General features: G+C 41.3%; 1 protein-coding gene across 2 annotated transcripts in view; it reads left to right on the top strand.

Annotated features, from left to right (window-relative positions):
- Nucleotides 1-20,898, top strand: part of GLI2 (GLI family zinc finger 2) — a 324,723-nt gene that overhangs the window by 205,247 nt on the left and 98,578 nt on the right. Inside the window, exons 1-2 of one of the 2 annotated variants that reach the window (XM_042445197.1) lie at nucleotides 1,298-1,430; nucleotides 6,049-6,154. In XM_042445197.1, the coding sequence (XP_042301131.1) occupies nucleotides 6,096-6,154 (59 nt within the window). In that variant the 5' untranslated portion in view covers nucleotides 1,298-1,430; nucleotides 6,049-6,095. Of the gene's footprint in view, nucleotides 1-1,297; nucleotides 1,431-6,048; nucleotides 6,155-20,898 lie in introns of those variants that run through there. The other variant, XM_042445196.1, reaches the window with a different exon arrangement.

Genomic DNA, 20,898 nt, shown 5'->3' with positions numbered 1-20,898 from the left:
ATTCCATTAACATTAATGTTTGAATTAATATTTTCTATTAATGCAATTAATTACTTTGGGGGAGAATTTGTGAAGTTTGGGTCCATTTGAGACTATTATTAGTCTTTTCTACTGACTTAGGCCCTATACAGACCAGCAGAAAGTGCCGGCCTGTGGACAGAGTTAGGGTGCTTGCCCTAATTCTGCCCTCATGGTCCCATTCTGGCACACGCTCATCCAGATGGCACACATCATCATGGCGCACCTCTGGCACTGTGTCCAAATGACGCAGCGCCAAAGGGGCACCATAGAGCCTTGCTACTGTGGCTATGGCACCCTTTGGAGGGTACAAAAAGGAGACACTTTTTTGCAGCTCCTTTTTGCACTCTCTAGAGGCTGGATTGAGGCCGTGGCATGAGGTTGCCATGGCCCCAATCCAGCCAGGAAAGGGGTGGCTGCATGCCACCCCTTAAGGGTAACCTGTATAGCCCCCTAATAACAATTGAGCTGTTGCTAATGCATTGATAACAATTGACAATTAACTGGGTTTTTATTTTTTCCCTTAATGTTTTTTTTAAAAAATTATTTAATTAAAAAATTATTTAATGGTTCTTTTTTAATGGTTTAATGTTAATGTGTTGGCTAATACTTTGAATTCTGCATGAGTTCCTGTCACCATGGCCAATGGCTAGAGACAATCAGAGCTAGAGTCTGAAACTTAGGATACCAGAGTTCCTCACATCAAGTTTAGTGGTTGGGAACTCGTGTAAACTCAACACTTACTCTGTCACACAGCTTATTTCTTCTATTTACCAATTTGCCAAGTATCTTGTTACTAATTATAATACTCCTTTCATGGTCAGGATCACCACTTTATATATACACATGTGGAAGGAAGTCTAGACTGCTTTCAGGACAGCCTGCTTTCATACAAGCAGATTATAAGGCTCTCATCTAGAATAATTAAACTCCAAGAGATGGGCCCAGTATGTAAGAACAAAAGAAGCTCTCTTACACCACGTCTGACGGTATATCTATTTTTATTCCAGTATTGTTTACTCTGGGTGGCAGGAGCTCTCTGGGCTTTCTGTGACAAAGACCAAACCTGGGACCTTCTGTGAGCAAACCACATATTCATGGCAAAGTGTGCTCATTTTAACTAGCTGAATGAAGTTATTACCCAATGTGAGTTTTGGAATTGTAATGGACCCACAAGGCTTTCTTCCATTACCACAGAAGACATGTGCTTCACCAATGGATGAAATCAAATACAGGCTGGATTTGTTGAATGGATTTTTATTTTTTTATTTTCAGAAATGAGGCATGAGGCATTGTGCATTTCCTCATCCCAGCAGTCCCAAGGAGAGTCCTGGGTTCAAACTGAAGCCTGCATTGCATCTTGCAGAAGTGAATTTGAGTGCCTGATTCTTCTTCCCACATTCCAACTTAAGGTTGTGATTCAAGGCAGACTCAGTGGCTTCATCTTTCTTCCTCCTTCTCCTCTCCCCCATTTCCAGTGGCAGTTTGTGGCTTCCATGTCACTGGGTCAGTGAACCCATCGTGGGCTTTAGCCCAGAATTTGAAGGAGATTCTAAGGTTCTGAACTTGACTTTATGGGATAGGGTTCAGCACTAAAATCTTCACTGAAAACTCACTGCCCATCTGATATGGAAGCCAACAGCCATCACTGCCTTCTTTCTTTACCATCTAGTCTGATTAAGTGTTCTGGAGAACTCAAAAGCATACACAGTATTTTGTACTAGATTAGATTCCTTCTGAACAGGAGCAGCCTATGACATTTTGCTGCCTTAGGCAGAGCAGCAAAAGATACAATCTACAACTCAAGGTGCATATTACACAAGCATCTCTTATCACCCTTGCCGCTAAAAAAAATAGTAATAACAAAATAAATCACCAATATCCTTCCCTATCCTTTCATGGGAGAGCCCGTGTGATGCGGTAGTTTGAGCACTGGACTTGAATTCTGGAGATCATGGTTTGATTCTTTCTCAGCTATTGAAGAGACTCACCACTGGATGGCCTTGGGTGAGGCACACGCTCTCAGTCCCAGAAAACCCTCTGTTAGGTTTTGTGTTAGGATCAATATAAATCAAAAGTGACTTGAAGGCATACAACAACAACAATCCTTTCTTGACACCCAGGATTTGCTGCCTGAAACTTTCACTACAGACTGCCTAATGGTAGGACCATATCCATTGGGACCTGAGCCTCAAAGCCTTTCTTGAAGGGCACAAAAAGTGGACTGTGTTACATCAAAGCACCATATATTCCTCCTCAGTGGTGTACAAACAAGCAAATCTACAGCGCTAGATAGATAGATAGATAGATAGATAGATAGATAGATAGATAGATGGTATGGTGGTCCCCACAGTTCTGGTTCCCCTTAAAGCCATGCCTTAGTACATCTGTTTTAAAAACTAGATGTGAATCAGTCCTTCAGCAGGAGCCAAAGCACACACACACACACCCTTTTTTTTGCCTCACTGCCCCTCACAAATGAGTCTATGGGTCACTTCAGTGGGAAGGGAGGTGCTCTCTGCAGGCATTCTCAATTTTTAGCTCTTTCATGGGTATGCTCTAGTGCTGAAAACTGTTAAGCACTCCTTGACTTGGCACTGAAGTGGGCAAAGATTGACACTGAAGTGTTTAGTAGCTATAAAACTGGAGTGTGAATGAGATTTTGTTTTTCTTTGAGACCAAATAGGGCCAGGCTCCATTTTCAGCTTGGGTAGTCACTGCCTGCATCTTTATTTAAAAGATTCCCACTACACAGGCCCTTTGAGCAGTGTCAAATTAATGTGTAGACAGAGGCTGGAGGTGGCATGTGTAGCTGTGCACCCATAATACAGCCATATTAACCTTGTCTCTCTCTCCCCCATCCTTTCTTGAGGGTTTAACAGTTACTCTACTGTGTATTGACACTGGCTAGGCTGCAGAAAAGCTGTCACTGTATTTGGAGCAGCAAGCAGCCTGGATTTCACTGCATGTCTTAGACCAAGCCTGCTGGGGAAAATCCAATCTATCTTCTGCCTCAAAGCCTCTGTCTGGACTAGACTGCTCTCTGTTTCAACAGGGTGGTGTTTTTTTAACAACTGGCTGATTTTTAGATGGGGGTTGTTTGTGTATATGTTTGTTCTGTAGTCCAAAAGTAAGTTCTCAAAGCTCTGAGTCAACCACAGCTAAAAGAGCTGAATAAGAACTGCAGCTCTTTCTGTAACTCAGAGACACCATCAAGGCGAGGCTTTGTGAAAGATGTTAAAAGCTCTAATTAATAGAATGAGTTGGAGGTCCCCAAAGGCAGGAGGTCTGGGTACCTGCCTTTGGAATATGTGTGTGTGTGCTTGTGTGCGTGCATGTTGTGTTGTGTGCTTTCATGTTGTTACCACCTTATGGCAACCCTATAATGTGATTTTCTTGGCAAGATTTTTCAGAGGAGATTTGCCATTGCCTTCCCCTGAGGCTGAGAGCATGTGACTTGCCCAAGGTCATCCAGTGGATGTCATGGCCAAATAGGGAATCCAACCCTGGTCTCCAAAGTCATAGTCCAACTCTCAAACCACTATACCATGCTGGCTTTGCTATCTAAAAACCATGTGGATGGGGGTGGGTGGGTTAGGTATTTAGTCAGGATAGGGCTAGATGTGCCCCAAGGCTGTTTTTCTGACCTCAGCCGTTCCAAAATGGCCTTACCTCCCTTGTTTTGGAAGACTTCAGGAGTGGCAATTCACTTTCTGAACAGACTGAAATTCCTTCTCCCTTCACACTGTTTGGTGCTTAAAAGACCAATTTTTCAAAGTGTTTAAAGTGTTTAAAAATATCAATGTTTCAAAACCAAAAGTGTTCTTCAGCCACTTCAGATTATGCTTTGGCATTTTTTTTTCTCCCCATTTTTTTGGCAGTCCACATAGAAGAAGGGAGTGCAGTTATCCATTGCTAAATGATAAAGTAATGTAGTTATGTATGTTTTTGTGCCTTCCGCTCAACTGTCAATTCATGGCAACCCTATGAATTTCATAAGTTTTCTTAGGCATGCAGTACTCAAAAAGGGTTTGCCAGTTCCATCCTCTGAAATACAACCTACAGCACCTAGTATTCCTTGGCAGTCACCCATCCAAGTACTAACCAGGCTTGCTGCTGCTTAGGATCTGACACCTTTGTGAGTGTGGAAACAAATTAATTGAAAGTAATTCATTATTTTAAATAGTTATTTTTAGACCTGGTCCAATAGATCATCAAGAACAAGTAAATCCACAAAATATTTCATTCCTCAAAGTACACCTCATGCAGGACCAGATGTTCAATTGATGTAAGAAGACTGTTCAGAAAGTCAAGGCTATAATTATTTCTCCTTAACTCTTCATGATAAAACAGTCTTAAAGTTGTCCTTGCAACTTTGCTTTCTTACTAAAACTGGGCCGTGGGCCTTTAGCTTTCATTTTGAAGGATAATTGCTTGCCAGGACTTGAAAGTGTGTTTTTCAGGTACACAGAGAATTTCTATTTTTTTAATTTCTTTTTATTTTAAGACATTGCCAGATACATCAGTGGAATTAATCAAAGCTGGGGTTTGCTGTAAATTGAAATAATAGTGATTTGCAGATGCACTGATCCTATGACAGTCCATGCTGTTATCATTCCAATCCTTACCTAGTCTACAAAGGTTGTTTAGAAAATATCCTTTTCTCTGTATTTAATGGTAGAGCTAGATAAATTGACTTGCCTTCTGAAAGGAGATTGGGCAATTTTAAATATGAGTGGGAAAAAGTAATGAGTTTCATAAGTAATATATGGGGTGGGTTGGTGACAGTAGGGTTCTTGGATAGATGTTATTTTAACACATTTTGTAAATTTGGATTTAATGTGTATAATTCTTCATTACATGTATGATAGAATTAACAATAAAAACCCATTTGTTGGGTTACAAATCAGATCAAAAGCTTATTTCACTCATTTACAATTTCTGCTGCCTTTTGAATTCTGTAGGATGAAGATTTCCATGAGAGCAAAAAAAGAAAGAAAAAGAAAAAAAGGCAGTGGAATCTGTGTTTTGTACTGGATTTTCTAAATCAGGGATTGAGAACCTGTGGCCCTTGAGATGCTGTAGGACCTTTACTCTCATCAGTCTTACTCAGCATAGCCAGTGATCAAACATGATGGGAACTGGAGTTCTGTAATATTTGAAGGGCCTTGTATTCATCACCCTACTCTAAATCACTCATCCAGTGGCCTATTCTCAAGTTGTTAAAGTAATTGTGGTTTACCAATATGTGGCTCCATTATCCATTTTGTACAGTGGGGAAATCTTAAATTAGCAATTTTTTTCATTTGTTTGACAACTCTCAAATCTTCTCATGATTAACTTTAGGGACTAGTCATGCATATTAGCACCCCTCATTTTCATAAATCACAGTAGGTATTCAGTATCTCCAGAGACCACTTTATGAAAGAGGAAACATGAATAAAAACAGGGTCACAAATGATGACAAGTGAGGGCAGATTTAGTCTCCTTCCTCTGAACCACAGCCACATTTCCAGCCAGTTCTTGCTACACTCAGAGTTCACATTTGTTCTCTACTTGCTTTTCCACCCTTGGGCAAATATTTTCAAGCGCCATGCTCAATCTCTCTCCACCTTTTAAAGAAAGGTGTTTCTGCTACCATTCCTGGCAGTGGAAATGATGCCGGTGTGGGTTCCGCCAAGCTCTGTCGACTCTGATTTGCGTTGAGAGCCTAACATTCCTTGGTGCTTCCTATAATCTCCTTCAGTTCAAAGAGCCCTTGGTTGCTTGTCTTTGTCAAAAACCCTGTTGGAGATCTTTTATGTCGAAGATGTAGGATTTCTCCAAATGACTTTGATTATTTATTCATTCCACTTCTCTGGTGTACTCTAGCACTGCTATCACGAAGACCCCCTTGTCTGGCTCCGCACTTGCTCTGAAATGCATGGAGCTTTAGTGCCTTTGAAACTGTGTGTATGTTTTTTTAAAAAAAAAATACAACAAGCAAGGATTTTTTAAAAAGTTCTTTCTTTCTTCTTTTGCCTTCCACAGTTCCACAGCATATTTTTCCAGCATTCCATTCTCCTTTGCCAATTGACATGCGCCACCAGGAAGGACGATACCATTATGAACCTCACTCCATCCATGCTATACATGGGTAAGTATTTCAACTTTGTTCTGATGGTTTAGCTTCCTCCTTTCTGTGTTTCACTTTAATGGCAGGGGAAAAGAAGACATCTAATATAATCTACATAGCAAGCAAGGCCTCATTTTCTATATCACTCTTTAAACCATTCTGTCATCATCATACCCATTAATCTTTTCTCTATGAAAGTTTCCTAACCTGAATGTGATTGTGGTATGGACACTGGACACCATCAAATTAGAGAAATCACTGTGGCATATATATATATATTCATGTATAGTTTGTCAGTTGAGCAAATAGCTCCATAACTGACCATCACTTCTGTGCATGCTCCTTGATTCATACAAGACAAGTGAAGAAACTGGGTTCTGGACACCTAATCCAGCATTCGAAGGCGGGTTACAGACCGCCACTTACGACGTGCTCCGTGCGTGCTAGGGTTAGGAAGGGGCATGGTAAGGTTAGGAAGAGTTGCCCCTTCCTAACCGGCCCTGGCCCCAACACGCACGGAGCGCGTTGTAAATGGCGGCACCCATCCACATGGGTGCCGCCATTTTGATGTCTTGGACGCATAGCATCCAGACGTGTCACGGCAGAAGTGATGCCGCAAGGGCGCGCTTTGCCCCTTGCGGCACCACTTCCACGTTTTGAAAAGGAGCGCCATTTCAGCGCTCCTTTTTTGCTGCACCGGGAAGCCTTGTGGTCTGGCTGCTGGGGCTTCCCTCCGCAGCAAATGGCGGCGGCGGCAGACCACCCGCTTGAGGGCGGTCTGTAACGCACCTAAGAATATAACTTTTGCTTTTCTTTTTAAAATGCATTTTCTAGTCTGAGATACTGCCAAAGATTGAAATTTGGGATCATTGGGCTAAGGGTTAAAAGACAAGATTTATAGTAGAGAGCTATAAGACCAAGACTTGATGGTCTCTGTATCTCTTTGCTCCTTCTAGAGACTAACAAGCAGAATAAATTAGACAGCTATATGCAAACAACCTATAGTTTTATCATGGATAGAGGGTGGGTCTAGACTAGGAAAATACAATGACATTTAATGTATTAGGGGGCAAAAGTACCAACAGTTGTTTGTTGTATGAAACAGAAGTTCCGGTTGTAGATAGATGGGCTGTTCGGTGCATCGTTGTGGCTATGGCTGAGTGTATTCTCCACAGTTGTGGTTGTTAATGGTGGTGGCATTATTGTTGTTGTTGTCCCCAAGACAATCTGCACCAAGAAGAGCTGAACTTTGTAACTTACATTGTTCACATGTACTCAATTTAGTCCACTTTTGTACAATACTTTCTGCAGGTGTATTGTAGTTGGTTTTCTGCCATTTTGCAATATTAACTCTGAATTTCCAAGGAACATAGAGAGTTCTAGGACACTGAACCTTGCTCTTAGCTACAAAAATCTGTGCACTACAATCCCATATATATTTTATACAGATGTAACCCCCAGTGAATTCAGTAGGTTTTATTCCTAAAGAAGAGAACATAGAGTTGCTTTCTTTGTTAGATATTCTTCTGGATGTTTGGCTAATGTTGTTTTCAAGGATATCTTTGCAGTCAAAAAAGCTAGAAATGTGTGTGTGTGTGTGTGTGTGTGTGCGTATGTGTTTTAAAAAGCACTAATAAAGTACAGATCAGGGAGGTTTAACCTCTCCCCTCAGCCATTCCCCCCTCTCAATTCAGCACCCTGCACAAGGACTATGACTCTATGACTACATGGCTAATAAAGGGGAGAAAACTTTTGAGCATTGTTAAAGGTAATGCTCCCCACACCTATTTTTTAGCTCTTGCAAAACAATTGGAAGGAGAAGGTTTTATCCTTTGCTAGTACCACACAGAGGTCCTGATCTGAGTTGAGCCCCCTTCATACTTGCCAAGAAGTAAAATTAAGGAGAATAAATCTCAGCTACATAGTATGTAAATTAGCTCTGAGAAATTTTTAAAAAATCAATTCTGGTGTCATGTATTGTTTTTAATTTTGTTATGAGCCATTTGGAGTTCTGAAAGCAAGGTGGGATATAAAGCAAATTGATAAAATAAATTGTATATCTATCTCTCTGTTGTGATCATGCTGGACTTATTGAGTGTGTATGTTCCTTTGAGCATTGGACTATGACTCTGGAGAACAGGGCTCATATCCATACTTGGCCATGAAATCCACTGGGTGACCCTGGGCAAGTCACACTCTCTTAGCCTTAGAGGATGGCTGTGGCAAACCCCCTCTGAAGAAACATGCCAAAAGTGCCATGATGGTTCACCTTAGGGTTGCCATAAGTCAGAAACAAATTGAAGGCACACAACAACAACAACAACAAATGTTGATTCTGCTAACTTTGTTCTTAAAGGAATCAATGAAATATTTTACCAGTTTTCTTTCTACTGTGAGAAAGTCTTCCAAAACTATCGTTTGCAAAGAGTAATCACAGTTTAAGTCTTCTTCTATGCAAAATTTACATGTCCTAGTTTTTCACAAAAGACAGTTTTTCATGTGTGCACGCGCACACACAAAATTCCACATACAAATTTGTGCAATATAAGTCCCAAATTACCAAGATTTTGGTCAGTTTAGTATTCTTCTCATTGGCATTTGCCAACTCTCAAGCAACATTTAAAAAATATTTTTTGCATATATTGTCAAATATTCTTTCCATCGTTAATCTGAATCATCATTCATCCTTGTTGTAGGCCCTTCTTGGTGTGTCATAGGCACACCACAGTGTTTCTGATGGGCTCATGTTGGAGGGGAGGTTTTTCAGCCACAAATGATAGATAGGGACTGACTTTCTGCCATGGAGGATGATTAAAAACTTTGAAGAAAAAGAAAATGTCTCCAGAGAGAGGTGTCAAGGGGCTGCTGTGGCTGTTTCTAAATCCTCTTGCAGTCAGCAAGGAGACAAATCTGTTGAATATCATAAGGTAATGAAGAGCTGTGCAGCTGAGGCATTTCCTCCTCCTTCCTCCTCTCTTGGAATGCTCTGTTTCCGGATATCCCCCTTTTTGAGAAGGAGAGGAACTGCTGTGAGGGATGAAGGCAAGACTGAAGGTCTGACAGCTGGGCAATTTCATGCAATGGGGAGCTGTGGAGGTCTTTGAAAAGGGTATTAACTGGCTTCATTATTGCCAAAAAAATACCAGGCACTGTGCCTGGGACAAAATGTGCTTCAGTGGTTACCCTGCATAGCACTTTCTCAGATTTATCATTGAATGGCTAGCATGTTGATCACTGCAGCAAAATACCCCATCAAGGCAGTAGCAGGGCAAGGGAGAATTTGCAAGAACAATAAAAACTTGACCACAGTTATGTGTATGGATTTTACAGTATATCTGTGTATGGGTTTCGCTGTATATATAATGTTACTCTCTTTACACACACACACACACACACACACACACACACACACACAATGACATAGTGTGTGCATCAGATGATTTGGAATTGTGAATGTCAAATGATGAATTTTAAATGTAGATTGTTTTGATATTGTACATCTTGTTTGTTCTCTGAATTGATGTGCGTTCTAACCAATGTCTTTTTAACTAATGTTTGCTAATTGTTGTTCCCCACCTTGATCCATGGGGAGAGGCAGGTAAGAAGTAAATATTATTGTTGTTGTTATTATTATTATAATACAAGCATTTAAAAATTTTTATAAAACTGAAACTAGCCCCTGTAGATGACAGTAAAGCTACTTTAGTTCCCATTTTGGGAGAAACATAGGATATAAATCAAATGAATGAATTAATAAATATTGCCTAAAATTACACATTTTTAAAAAGATTCTTTTAATAATTTAATTTAATTTAAACATCTAGAAGTCTATGTTGTAGATAGGGTTGCCAGGTCAGGACTATCCCAGATCCTGAGATTTCAGGACTGAAATCTTAGACTTAGGGATGCCCCTTTGTAATTTCTCAATCGAGCATACCATAATGATGTCTTTAAGCATCAAATAAAAAAAAATCAAGTCTAACAAATGAGAAAAATATATTCATGTATATACCCTAAAGGCATCAGATTTCATCAGATCTTAGAAACTAAGTAGGGTCAGCCCTGGTTAGTATTTTGAAGAGGGACCACTGATGAATACCAGATATTATAGGCTATATTTCAGAGGACATAACTGGCAAAACCACATCTGAGTATTCCTTGCCCAAGAAAACCGTGTGAAATTCATGGGTTCATCATCAAATGACAGGTGACTTGAAGATGCATGCACACTTACTTACACACACTGCCCATGGCAGCATTCTCACCCTGAGATTCCCTCCCTTCACCCCTGAGGCCCAGTATGTAGGCTGAAGCATTGAAATGTAGGGATCTTGATTCATGAACAGTTGCCACCTACATGTTAGCATCAATTCTTCTAGTCCCAGATAGATCCTCCAACTGTGTCTTGAGTTTACAGCTTTGAGGGAAAGGGAGCTTTCATTCTCTCACCTCTCAACCTGAGTTTTGTGTAGTACAATTTTATCCATGAGCAACTAAATACAATAGGAGTGTGTAATAACAGGCAAATATGACAGCAAAGAAGTATTGTTTCTGCTGCCATTTTATCCTCAAGGAGCCATCCTGCATCAAAGGTTTCTTGACTGCCAAGAGACTGGTTAGAATCTCTGTGAGAAGAGATGGCTTGGTAGCCTTGTAATCCTATTGTGACAAATTTGCAAGCAAGGATGCAACTTTTGTGCAAAATAGTCTTTGCACAAGAAACAGTATGTTTTGAACAATACAATTTTTGTGTGCAAATGCATATTTCACACCAAATCACAAAATTTTGTGGCAGTAGACTACATTTTCCCCCCAAGGACAAGAGAATGTCTAAGTATTTTTTACATCCTTATTTCCAAGGCAGTTTGAGGATCAACATGCTCACATCAGCACCATTTATATGGATTAAAGCTGAGGAGGGGTGTTGTCCAGTGCACTATCTAGCCATCTTTGCAATCTTGCTTATTTGGTGTGGTCTGAGGATGTCACCAAACTGTTTGCAAGTGTTAGGCCTGCCACTTTCTCTTTCAATTCTTTACCTGCTTTGCTGGTGAAATTGAGCCTTAAGAGGTTGATGTATGTGTTCAGAAAATGGTTAATACAGGAGAGAATGACATCCACAATTACATTTTAAAAATAAAAAGTTATGCCCCTCTCCTTATGAAGCCTTCTTCAGACATGAAGGACTGTAATAACTGTCACCTTTGATATAAAATCCCTTTCCTGAGCCAGAGAATAGTGATTGTTCAGGCATGTTTAGAGAATGTTATCTCGACTAATTCTAGTCTGGCTTCTGTACTGATTTTATCACTGACCTGTAAAGGAAAAGAGACTGGATAATATCTCTGTAGATTCTCTTTGGCCTCTCAGCTGCTTCTGGTGCCATGATGTCCTCCTGGACCAGTTCTATTTGTTGGTAAGATGGAAATGGTCCCTCTTCTTCCTGCAAAATTAGTTCTAGATGGTAACATTAAGAGATACTTGTTTGGCCCTATCACCATTGTGCTGCCTTTTGAACATCAGTATGATTCCCTAATAGCAGCAAATTCACTGCCATTTAGAGAATGAAGAGTCAGCCACATATTGATGATACTTCCCCCCCCCCAAAAAAAACTTCTAATGATTGCACCAGGTGGTTTCACATACATCAGGATCAAGTGAAGCCAAGCATGTGCTAGATAAATGTCTAGCATCAGTAACAAAGTAGATGGCCAATAAACAAACGCTGAACCCTGATAAGTTTGAAGTGCTATGGATAGGTGGATTTGCTGTCTACGAAACATCCTGTTGCATCTTCTGGCTGAGGTCGCACTTCTATGTTAGGCCCAGGTTACTAGATTGGGAATGCTCCTGAGGTCTGCTGGAAGCCTGACTGGTTTCACTGTCAAAGGGGCTACACATAGCACTCTTTCACTTTTACTGGCATTGCAACATCCTATCGAATCTTGGGGTTTGTAGTTTGCTGAGACTCTAGAGCTCTCTGGCTGAAAGTTCTAAATGGCCCTCCTAAACTGCATATCCTAGGATTCCATAATTGCGTCATCTGAATGGAGTGTCATTTTCCAGCTCCAGCTGTTTCAAACTGGTGGTTGATCCGGGAATAGTCATCACTACAATTATCCATGTACAGGCAGGTTCATAGTTAGATTACCTGTCAAACAGAACTTTTACAGTGGTTACAGGAGGTCAGGTTTCTGCCCCTGTCTTGGGTCCTTTTCTGTTCTCCCTTTATACTCTGGCCTTGTGAAATCCTGTTAGCTCCTACAGCTTTCACTATCACCCGTACACCGATGACACCCTGCTTTACTTCTCTATCCCAGATTTCTCTGGGTGTTGAGCAGCAATTATCATCATGTCTTCCTGCTGTTTCTGAGTGGATGATTCACCAATGTCTGTAGCTCAACATGGCCAAAACTGAGCTACTTGTCTTCCCACCCAAGCCATCTTTACAGTGTTCTTTGTCAATTACTGTGAATGACATTTCTATTCAAACTGTCATTGAGGCCCATAGTCTTAGCTTCCTATTTGACTCTTCATTATCGTTCACTCCACAGATCCAGGCTACAGCCAAGTCATACAGATTCTTTCTTTATAACCTTGTCATAATTTGACCGTTTCTTTCTGTTTCAATGACAAAGACTTTGGTGCATGCATTGGTGATATCATGCCTGGATTATTGCAGCTCATTGCTAGAGGGTCTTCCTATTTCCCACCTTAGCCTTCTAATCTCTGTGCAACACTCAGCAGCCAGGACCATCTTCTCCACCCGTAGCAATAGCAATGGCAAGTATATTTCTATACCTCTTATCAGTGCACTCAAGCACTCCTTAAGTGGTTTACAATGTGTAAGCTAATTGCCTCCAACAAGCTGGGTACTCATTTTAGCAACCTCAGAAAGATGCAAGCCTGAGTCAATCTTGAGCCCTTGGCTGGTATTGAACTCGCAATCTTGCGGTTTGTGAGTGAGTGGCTGCAGTACAGGCATTTTACCACTGCACCACCAGCACTCCTGGACCCATAGCTTTGATCATGTTGCCCCCTTATTGTTATCCCTCCGTTGGCTCCCCATTCCTTTCAGAAACCAATATAAAATTCTTCTTCTGACCTTTAAAGCCCTTCCATGGCTTGGCTCCCTCTTAATTGCCAGCACTCATCTCTCCTTACCACCCTCCATGTGCATTGAGATCTTATGTCACTGGTCTCCTGACCCAGCCAAGGGTCTCCTCTTCCCCTGCTTGAATCCGCCCCTTCTCCTATGTTGTTCCCCGTGCCTGGAATCTCTTTCCCACACAATTAAGAACCATTACTTCCTTGGCTAACTTTAAGGCCAAATTGAAGACACTCTTGTTTAGGGAGGCATTCCAAATTTTAAGGCCAAATTGAAGACACTCTTGTTTAGGGAGGCATTTTAGGCGGCTTCCAGCATAAGCTGGAAGCCACGCCAGAAAGAAAGGAGGCGCGCACCAGAAGAAAACAATGGTGTGCGCTCTTGTGGCGTGCGCCCTGCATTCCACCACCACAGGCACGAGCCCCATTCATTTGAATGGGGCTTGAGCATCCATGTTTTTTCCCTTACGTGGGTGGGGGGGTCCAGAACGGATCCCCCACGTAAGTGAAGGGAGGACTGTACTGGTTGCTAATCTGCTGCTTGCTTTGTCTTTATTGTATACTAGTTAGTATTATTTTAGAGATATTGTAATCATGTAATGTTGTTGTTTTAGATTGTACGCCACTTGGCAGGTTTTTATTCTTTTTTATTCTTTTTTTATTTTGCCCTTACTATGTAAAGTGCTGTGCAAACTTTACAGAGCTCTATAAATAAATGTTAATAATAATAATAATAATAATAATAATAATTACTGTTGTGTACTCCGCATGGAAAGATCAGGACAGCGAAGGTTGTGCTGATGCATGTGTCCTTAATACACCACATTAAACCAGCATTTGAAGATATGCACTGTTTTCCTATTAGTTTGCAGGCCCGTTTTAGTACACTGGGTCCTTGGTATCCACTGGGGTTTAGTGCCACGACCCCCAGAGGATACCAAAAACGTATTGGGTGCTCAAGACCCATTAAATACAATGTCATAGTAAAAATGGTGTCCATTTTCTAAAATGACAAAATCAAACTTTGATTTTTGGAGTTTTTTTTAATTTTTCAAGCCATAGATGGTTGAATCCATGGGTAAAAAATCCATGGATACAGAAGGCTGGCTGTACTAATATATCTGAAGTCTTAAATTATTAGGAACCCAGGTAACTGAAGCACTGTAGGTTTCCCCACCACCACCACCTGGCCAGGTTTTGGATTTGACTGGGGAGGCCCTTATTTGACTGGGGAGGCCACCATCTTCTTCTTGTTGTATGAGTCAGCAGCAGAGGGATTTCTCAGAAGTAGCATCTTGGTTGAACAATGGTCTCTCCTCCAAGTTTCAGTTGCCTCTTGTGTCATACATTTTTTGGCATAGACAATGACTTTTCTTTTAGATGAGATTTTGTGTTCTTTATTCAATTATGCAATAACTTATCTGTTTGTTGTTGTTACTAGCCATCCTCAGATTACATGTAAATAGGAGAGGAATATAAATGTTACAAATAAAATTTTAAAATAAATGTAAAAGTTCTTCTCAAATGTAAGCATCATTTAATTCAATGATGCTTACTCTCAGGTGAGTGAAAGAATAGGATTGGAACCTCATCTCTTGGGCACCAAGTATAGTGTAGTAGGTTAAGCATTGGATTACAGCTGGAGACTAGGGTTCAAATCCCTACTTTGCCATAGAAACTCACTGGGTTACCTTGGACAAGTCACACACTTTCAAACCCAGAGAAAGGCAAATCTTGCTAAGAAAATCCCATGATTAGGGTTGGGAACAACTTGAAGGCATATAACAACAGCAACAACTCGGTCCTTATTGTTTGAAAACGCCTTTGAACCTGAATTGGCCCATCCTCAGGACGCAAACTCCATCATTCAGAGCTTCAGTATAGCAATGAGCATATCCAGCCAAGCATGTGCAATTTAACAGTTAATTCTGGGCTTGTTCCCATTATGATATAAACCACCCGTGCCAAGCTCTGCCACCTGCCCATCCCTCACAGAGCCCCTGCCTGGCATCTTCGCCCTCCCTGCCCAGCCCCACAGCAAAGAGCAAGCTGCGGCTGGAGGAGGCAGGGCCAGTGGATGCTCTAGGCAGCCCCACTCCTGTCACCATGGGACATTTAGGGCCTCCAGGGCCGCCACCGCCACTCCTCCTCCTCCTGCAGCTTCTCCTCTTCCTGCTGCTCCCACCTTCGGACTCTTGGAGTGCTGGCACCCTGAACTGTAGCGAGGGGCCCCCACTTGATTAGGGTGCTATAGATTCCCACTGCACCTCCCGGACTCCCCCACCCCAATGGAGGACCTGCCCTGTAAAAGGAGGGTGCCTGAGGAGGGGGAGAAAGGTGGAAGGCGGAAGGTTTGTTCCGGAGAGGTTTGCCATTGCCTTCCCCTGAGGCTGAGAGAGTGTGACTGTTCAAGGTCACCCAGCACATTTCCATGGCTGAGCAATCCTGGTGTCCAGAGTCATAGTTCAGAACTAAAACTGTTGCACCACAGTTTGCAAGGTTTGTTCAGAGGAGATTTGCCACTACTTTCTCCTGCCCATGAAAAGGAGGATGCCTGAGGAGGGGGAGAAAGTCAGGAGGTGGAAGGCAGAAGGGTCCCTCCCTTGGCTTCCTCAACACCAGGGCTGTTGGGCATCACCACGCCTACCCGATGATTGACATTTTTTAAAAAACATCCCAGCTAGTGTGAATGACAAGTGTGTCAAAAAAGACACGAATGCATAGAATTATTAAAAAACTTCACTTCTATATTAGGAACTACGCATTGACTGGAATCAATTCACTGACCCAGTATCAAAGCGAATCGCAAACTGATTTAAATGTAAGTGGGAATGAGCCCTGTGTCTTTGTCTCTCTATGTGCTTGAGTATATCTCTATTTGTGTGTTGAATTCAAAATAAAAGAACTGCTGATGGGTCCTGAAATTCTCCTATATTAACTGTGTTATCAATAGTTAAATTGACAACTAGGCTGAGCTGTTGCTTTAATTGAAAGGTCTACTTAGAGGGTCACTGTAGTCTTCCTTGGTAACTGGCATAGGTGAAGGTCAAAGACTTCTGTCATGGGATGAGATGCACCTAACCGAATTTCCCTCCTGGACTGAAACACACACAGGTTTATTTAACCAGTTTTATTATTTAACAGCCATAAAGTGACAGCCAAAACATTTTGAAAAGCAAAATGTTGTTTCTAACTTAATACTTCCCTACGTGACATAAAATTTTACAGTTTACTTTGCTACTGGAAGGCCCCTAGCAAGAAGCTAAAGCACTTCCTGAGTGAGAACTCAGAGAGCTCCTCTGTCTCCTTGGCAGAAGATGCAGTGTGAAAGGCAGAGAGTGTGGCTTTTGCCGATTCCAGACTAAAAACAACTTAAGAACAGGCTTCCCAGTGTACTTACAGGAAAAGCTGGCTGAGAAGTGGCCTGAAAACACACCATAGATAAAGAAATCTAGGGAGTCAGGATAGGAGAATTGGTTTTTTTCCCCACTGAAGAAAGAGTCTTGCAGGTGGGCAAAGTGTGATATTTCAGATATTGCTGGTTGCAACTCCCTTCAGCTCTAATAAGCATAGCCAATGGTGAGGAAGACCTTGGGGCTGCAGTCCAACAAGGAGGGTTGTGATTCATCTACCATTTCCCTACAGGAAAGCTAAACTTGAGCCATTGTAGAGGTGATATCTTCTCCCCAATAGAGGATACTGGGCAAGGCATATTCAAGGTGGATCATACTTGAGGCCAGCCAAGTTTAGTTTGGCAGTTGAGGCAGAAAATCCCACAAGTGCCTCTCCCTGGCAGGAAAAAATACAATAATATTAAATCAAATAACAAGCCATTTGCTGCCCTTTCATGACATTCAAAATCAGATGCCTGAGGTAACCACCTTACTCTGCTTGGTACAGAGGTGAATGTTAGAATTGTTTTTCAGAACTGAGAAGGCTACTTCAGAAACTTGAGGCACAACATTGCTGCTATACCTATAGGTATGCTTATTGAACCTGGAAAAACAAGATGGAATAAACTTTGGTCCTATGGGCGGGGTACAAACCGCCGCTTTGCGGCGCTCCCCCACCGCCGCCATTTGCTCCGTGCGGGAGCCGCAGCAGCCAAACCGCGTGGCTCCCGCGCGGAGCAAAAAAGAGCCGCCATCTTGTACGTACTGTATACGTACTAGGGTTAGGGGGGTGCGGAAGCACCGCCCCTTCCTAACCCTAGTACGTATACAGTACGTACTATATGGCGGTGTGTATCCCGCCTTAGATGTTTTCACTTACAGTCACCATAAAGCTCAGCCAACACACCGACAGGGGATTGTGGGAATCGTGATCCCCTATGTCTGGAGAATCAAAACATTTCCACATGGTAAAGTGTTCAATACTAGAAAAGAAAAGAAAAAGCTTTGAATTTATTAGCAGCCAGAAGTCTGACTTTTGAAAGATTATGTTGGAAATTGCAATGTATCTCAGAATAGCATGGGGCTTCATTCATTCTTGTGAAAATGGCATGTTGCCAGAGATCTCTGGCTAGATTCATGAAGAGATTCACTTAATACAAATGGTATACCTGAAAGTTTCCCTATGTTAAAAAAAAAAATCCTGTAATCATTGTAGTATGACCATAATAATCACATGTTAAATTTTGTTCAAAACAAATTCTCTTCCAGAAATCACAGCATATTTTCTCTGTGGAAAAGAAAGTGTATGTATATTTGGAATAGAAACTGAGTCACCAAGCCTGGGGTTTATGATTAATATGATCAGTGCCTGACATAGGGTCCCCCAATTCATCATGACCATATTCTAGCTGTCTACTTTCTTGCCTGCACCAAATGTATCTAATTACATGAACACTGCACAGCAAATTAAGTGTAGTCTCATTTGTTGTCAACCACAGTGTCTTATTATCTGCCTGCTGCTTTGTGTCAAAGGTTTGTTTCCTGACTGCTCAACGTGACACGGCTCTACGTTCCCTTTCATCACTGTTTGCATATAACCTAATGAGGGAGGGAGTTAGCTCATCACAGCTGCTGAGGAAGACATCAGCGGGACTCCGACAAAACATGGAAGAGGGAAAGGAGAGCAAATGGAAATATATAAAGTTGCTCTCTGTCTTTGTCTGTTGGGACAATGACCCCCTAAATCAGGGAAATCCACATAGGGCATGTGGGTGAAATAATCTCAGGTCACCTTTGCAACTGGTTGACATGTAAACAGATTTACAAAGCTTTATATCCTACTGGACATGAGAGGAAACTAAATTTCCATGATTCATGAAATCTCCCTAGGTAAAGAGGAAACTGTAAGAAGTGGTGAATTTTTTGGAACCTATGCATGGTCAGCCCCAGCCAATGATAAAAGACTGGGGGAGATGTAGTTCAAACGTTCTGGAGAGACAAAGTATCCCCTCTCCTGTTGTGTGTAAGGCAAATGATCATCTTTACATTATGTGACATCTAGTAAAGGCATATGTCTTAGGCACATAAACCATCTAGTATAGGTTGAATCTCCCTTATCTGGAATTCTGAAATCTGAAATATTCAAAAATCAAAAAGTGTCTGCCTGGTTGGCTGAGACAGTGACACTTTTGCTTTCTGATGGTTCAATGTACACAAACTTTGTTTCATGCACAAAATAATTTACCTTCAGGCTATGTGTAGAGGGTGTATGTGATACATGAATGAATTTCATGTTTAAACTTGGGCCCCATCCATCTCCAAAATATCTCATGTATGTGGAAGTATTCCAAAATCCAAAAAATTCCAAAATCCCAAACACTTCTGGTCCAAAGCATTTCAGATAAAGGAGACTCATCCTGTACAATGTAAAACAACTGGTCTATCTAGCCCAGTATTGGGAATACTACTGGCTTTCCAGGGTATCAGACAGGATTCCTCATGCTGAGATTCAACCTTGGAACTCTACAGCCCTTCTGCTCACAGGGAAAGTCATTTATATTCATATAGGTTTGGTTTATACATTGGCTTACTCATTGAAGTGGGTTTGAAATGCAGCTATGTTCATCACTTAACGAGTTTAAAGATGTTTTAGAAAAAACATGACTGATAGGGTTAAATGGTTTTGAGTGAGCCCAAATTTCTTTATTTGTTATCCACCCTTCCTTACCTCTCTGAAATGCAAATTTATATTCTTAGAGAGCTTACCCCCTCTTCTCTAATTCTCTCATTTCTACTCAAAGTGAAACTAGTTTAGGTCCTGGTTAGTTTAGCACCCTCAGATAGCTTTCCTATCCTTAATAAAGCCTTAGTTTTGTTTTATTTGTTGTTGTGTGCCTTCAAGTTGTTTCCCATGTATGGTGACCATAAGGCAAACCTATCATAGGGTTTTCTTGGCAAGTTTCTTCACAGGGGGGTTGCCATTGCCATCCTCTGAGGCCGAGAGAGTATCTTCCCCAAGGCCACCCATTGGGTTCCCATGAATAAGTTGAAATTCAAACCCTGGTCTCCCAGTGTCCTAGTCCAATGCTCAAACTACTACACCATGCTGGCCATTTGTGTCTTTACTCCTTAATCAGAGTTGGAAGCTACTGAATTCATGTATGCACACACAGACACACTCAAAATATATCAAACTTCCCAAAATACAAAGAAAACCATTCTCTATCAGGTTTAACGAGCAGGCACTGTTTATTTTTATTATTTTTAATTTTGATTTTATTTATAAGTTTGTTTTATTTCTCTATTTTATTTATAGTCTAATATTGTTGGCCACCCAGAGTATGATTTTTAGCAAAAAAGCAAGATGCGAATTTAATTAATTACCTTGCCATTGAAAGAAGAGACAACCCAAAAACAAGAAACACAGTGGTACAGATTGACATTGCATCCTATATGAGCCAGTGCCCCTTCTTTGATAATGTAGCCTTAAACAATGTTGAAAATATAAATTTAAATCAGTGGGATTATCCAACCAAAATGTTGTTGTTGTTGTTGTTATGTTTATATCCCCTTTCCCGAAAAACTGGAACTTCAGATAGTTTGAGATATAAACTATATAAATTTAAAACCCATCCATTTATTTCCAGATTAATGAATGTGATACTAAGAAATTTTCTGCCTTCTCCCAATTCTAATTTGCTTTTCATACTCAAATGTTGTTCATTCCCCCTCCCCAGCAAACTTTAGAAGAAAAATGTCCAACTCAGCTTTACAAAAAAAAAAAAAAAAAAAAGGGGGGGGGGGACAGAAAAAGAAATGCTGACAGTCCTGGAGCCCTGAGGGCTAACCTGCATAAGCTCTATGCAAGATCTTGACTTAGCAAGAGACTTCTTCAAAGCAATTTCTTTCCTGTGGTTAAAAGTTGTCAGACCCTATGAAATGAACCAAGAAAGGTAGCATTGTTGTTTGGTTGATGTCCTGGCACGTTGAAGGATGCAGTCTCAGCACTGCTGTTGTCATTAAACAGACTGATCTACACAGCTGTAGGGTTGCATAGTGGGGTGAGGTGAGACCCTTAAATTGTTTCCCCACTCTCCCTGAATCAGCAAAACTGCTGTGCCAGTGTACTCATATGAAAGGAAGATAGGCAGAGGCCTATCTTAATAGATTGGATACAGAGCCATTATTGTTGGTAAGGCAGGCACGTTAGAGTCTTTTCTCTGGCAGTAGAATGAGGTCGCAAGAACCTAGTGGAGGCAGAAAATA

Source organism: Sceloporus undulatus, chromosome 1, assembly GCF_019175285.1.
Source record: "Sceloporus undulatus isolate JIND9_A2432 ecotype Alabama chromosome 1, SceUnd_v1.1, whole genome shotgun sequence".
NCBI classification, from domain to species: Eukaryota; Metazoa; Chordata; class Lepidosauria; order Squamata; family Phrynosomatidae; genus Sceloporus; species Sceloporus undulatus.
The sequence above is the reverse complement of the archived record's forward strand: the minus strand, read 5'-3'. Positions and strand labels throughout refer to the sequence as shown.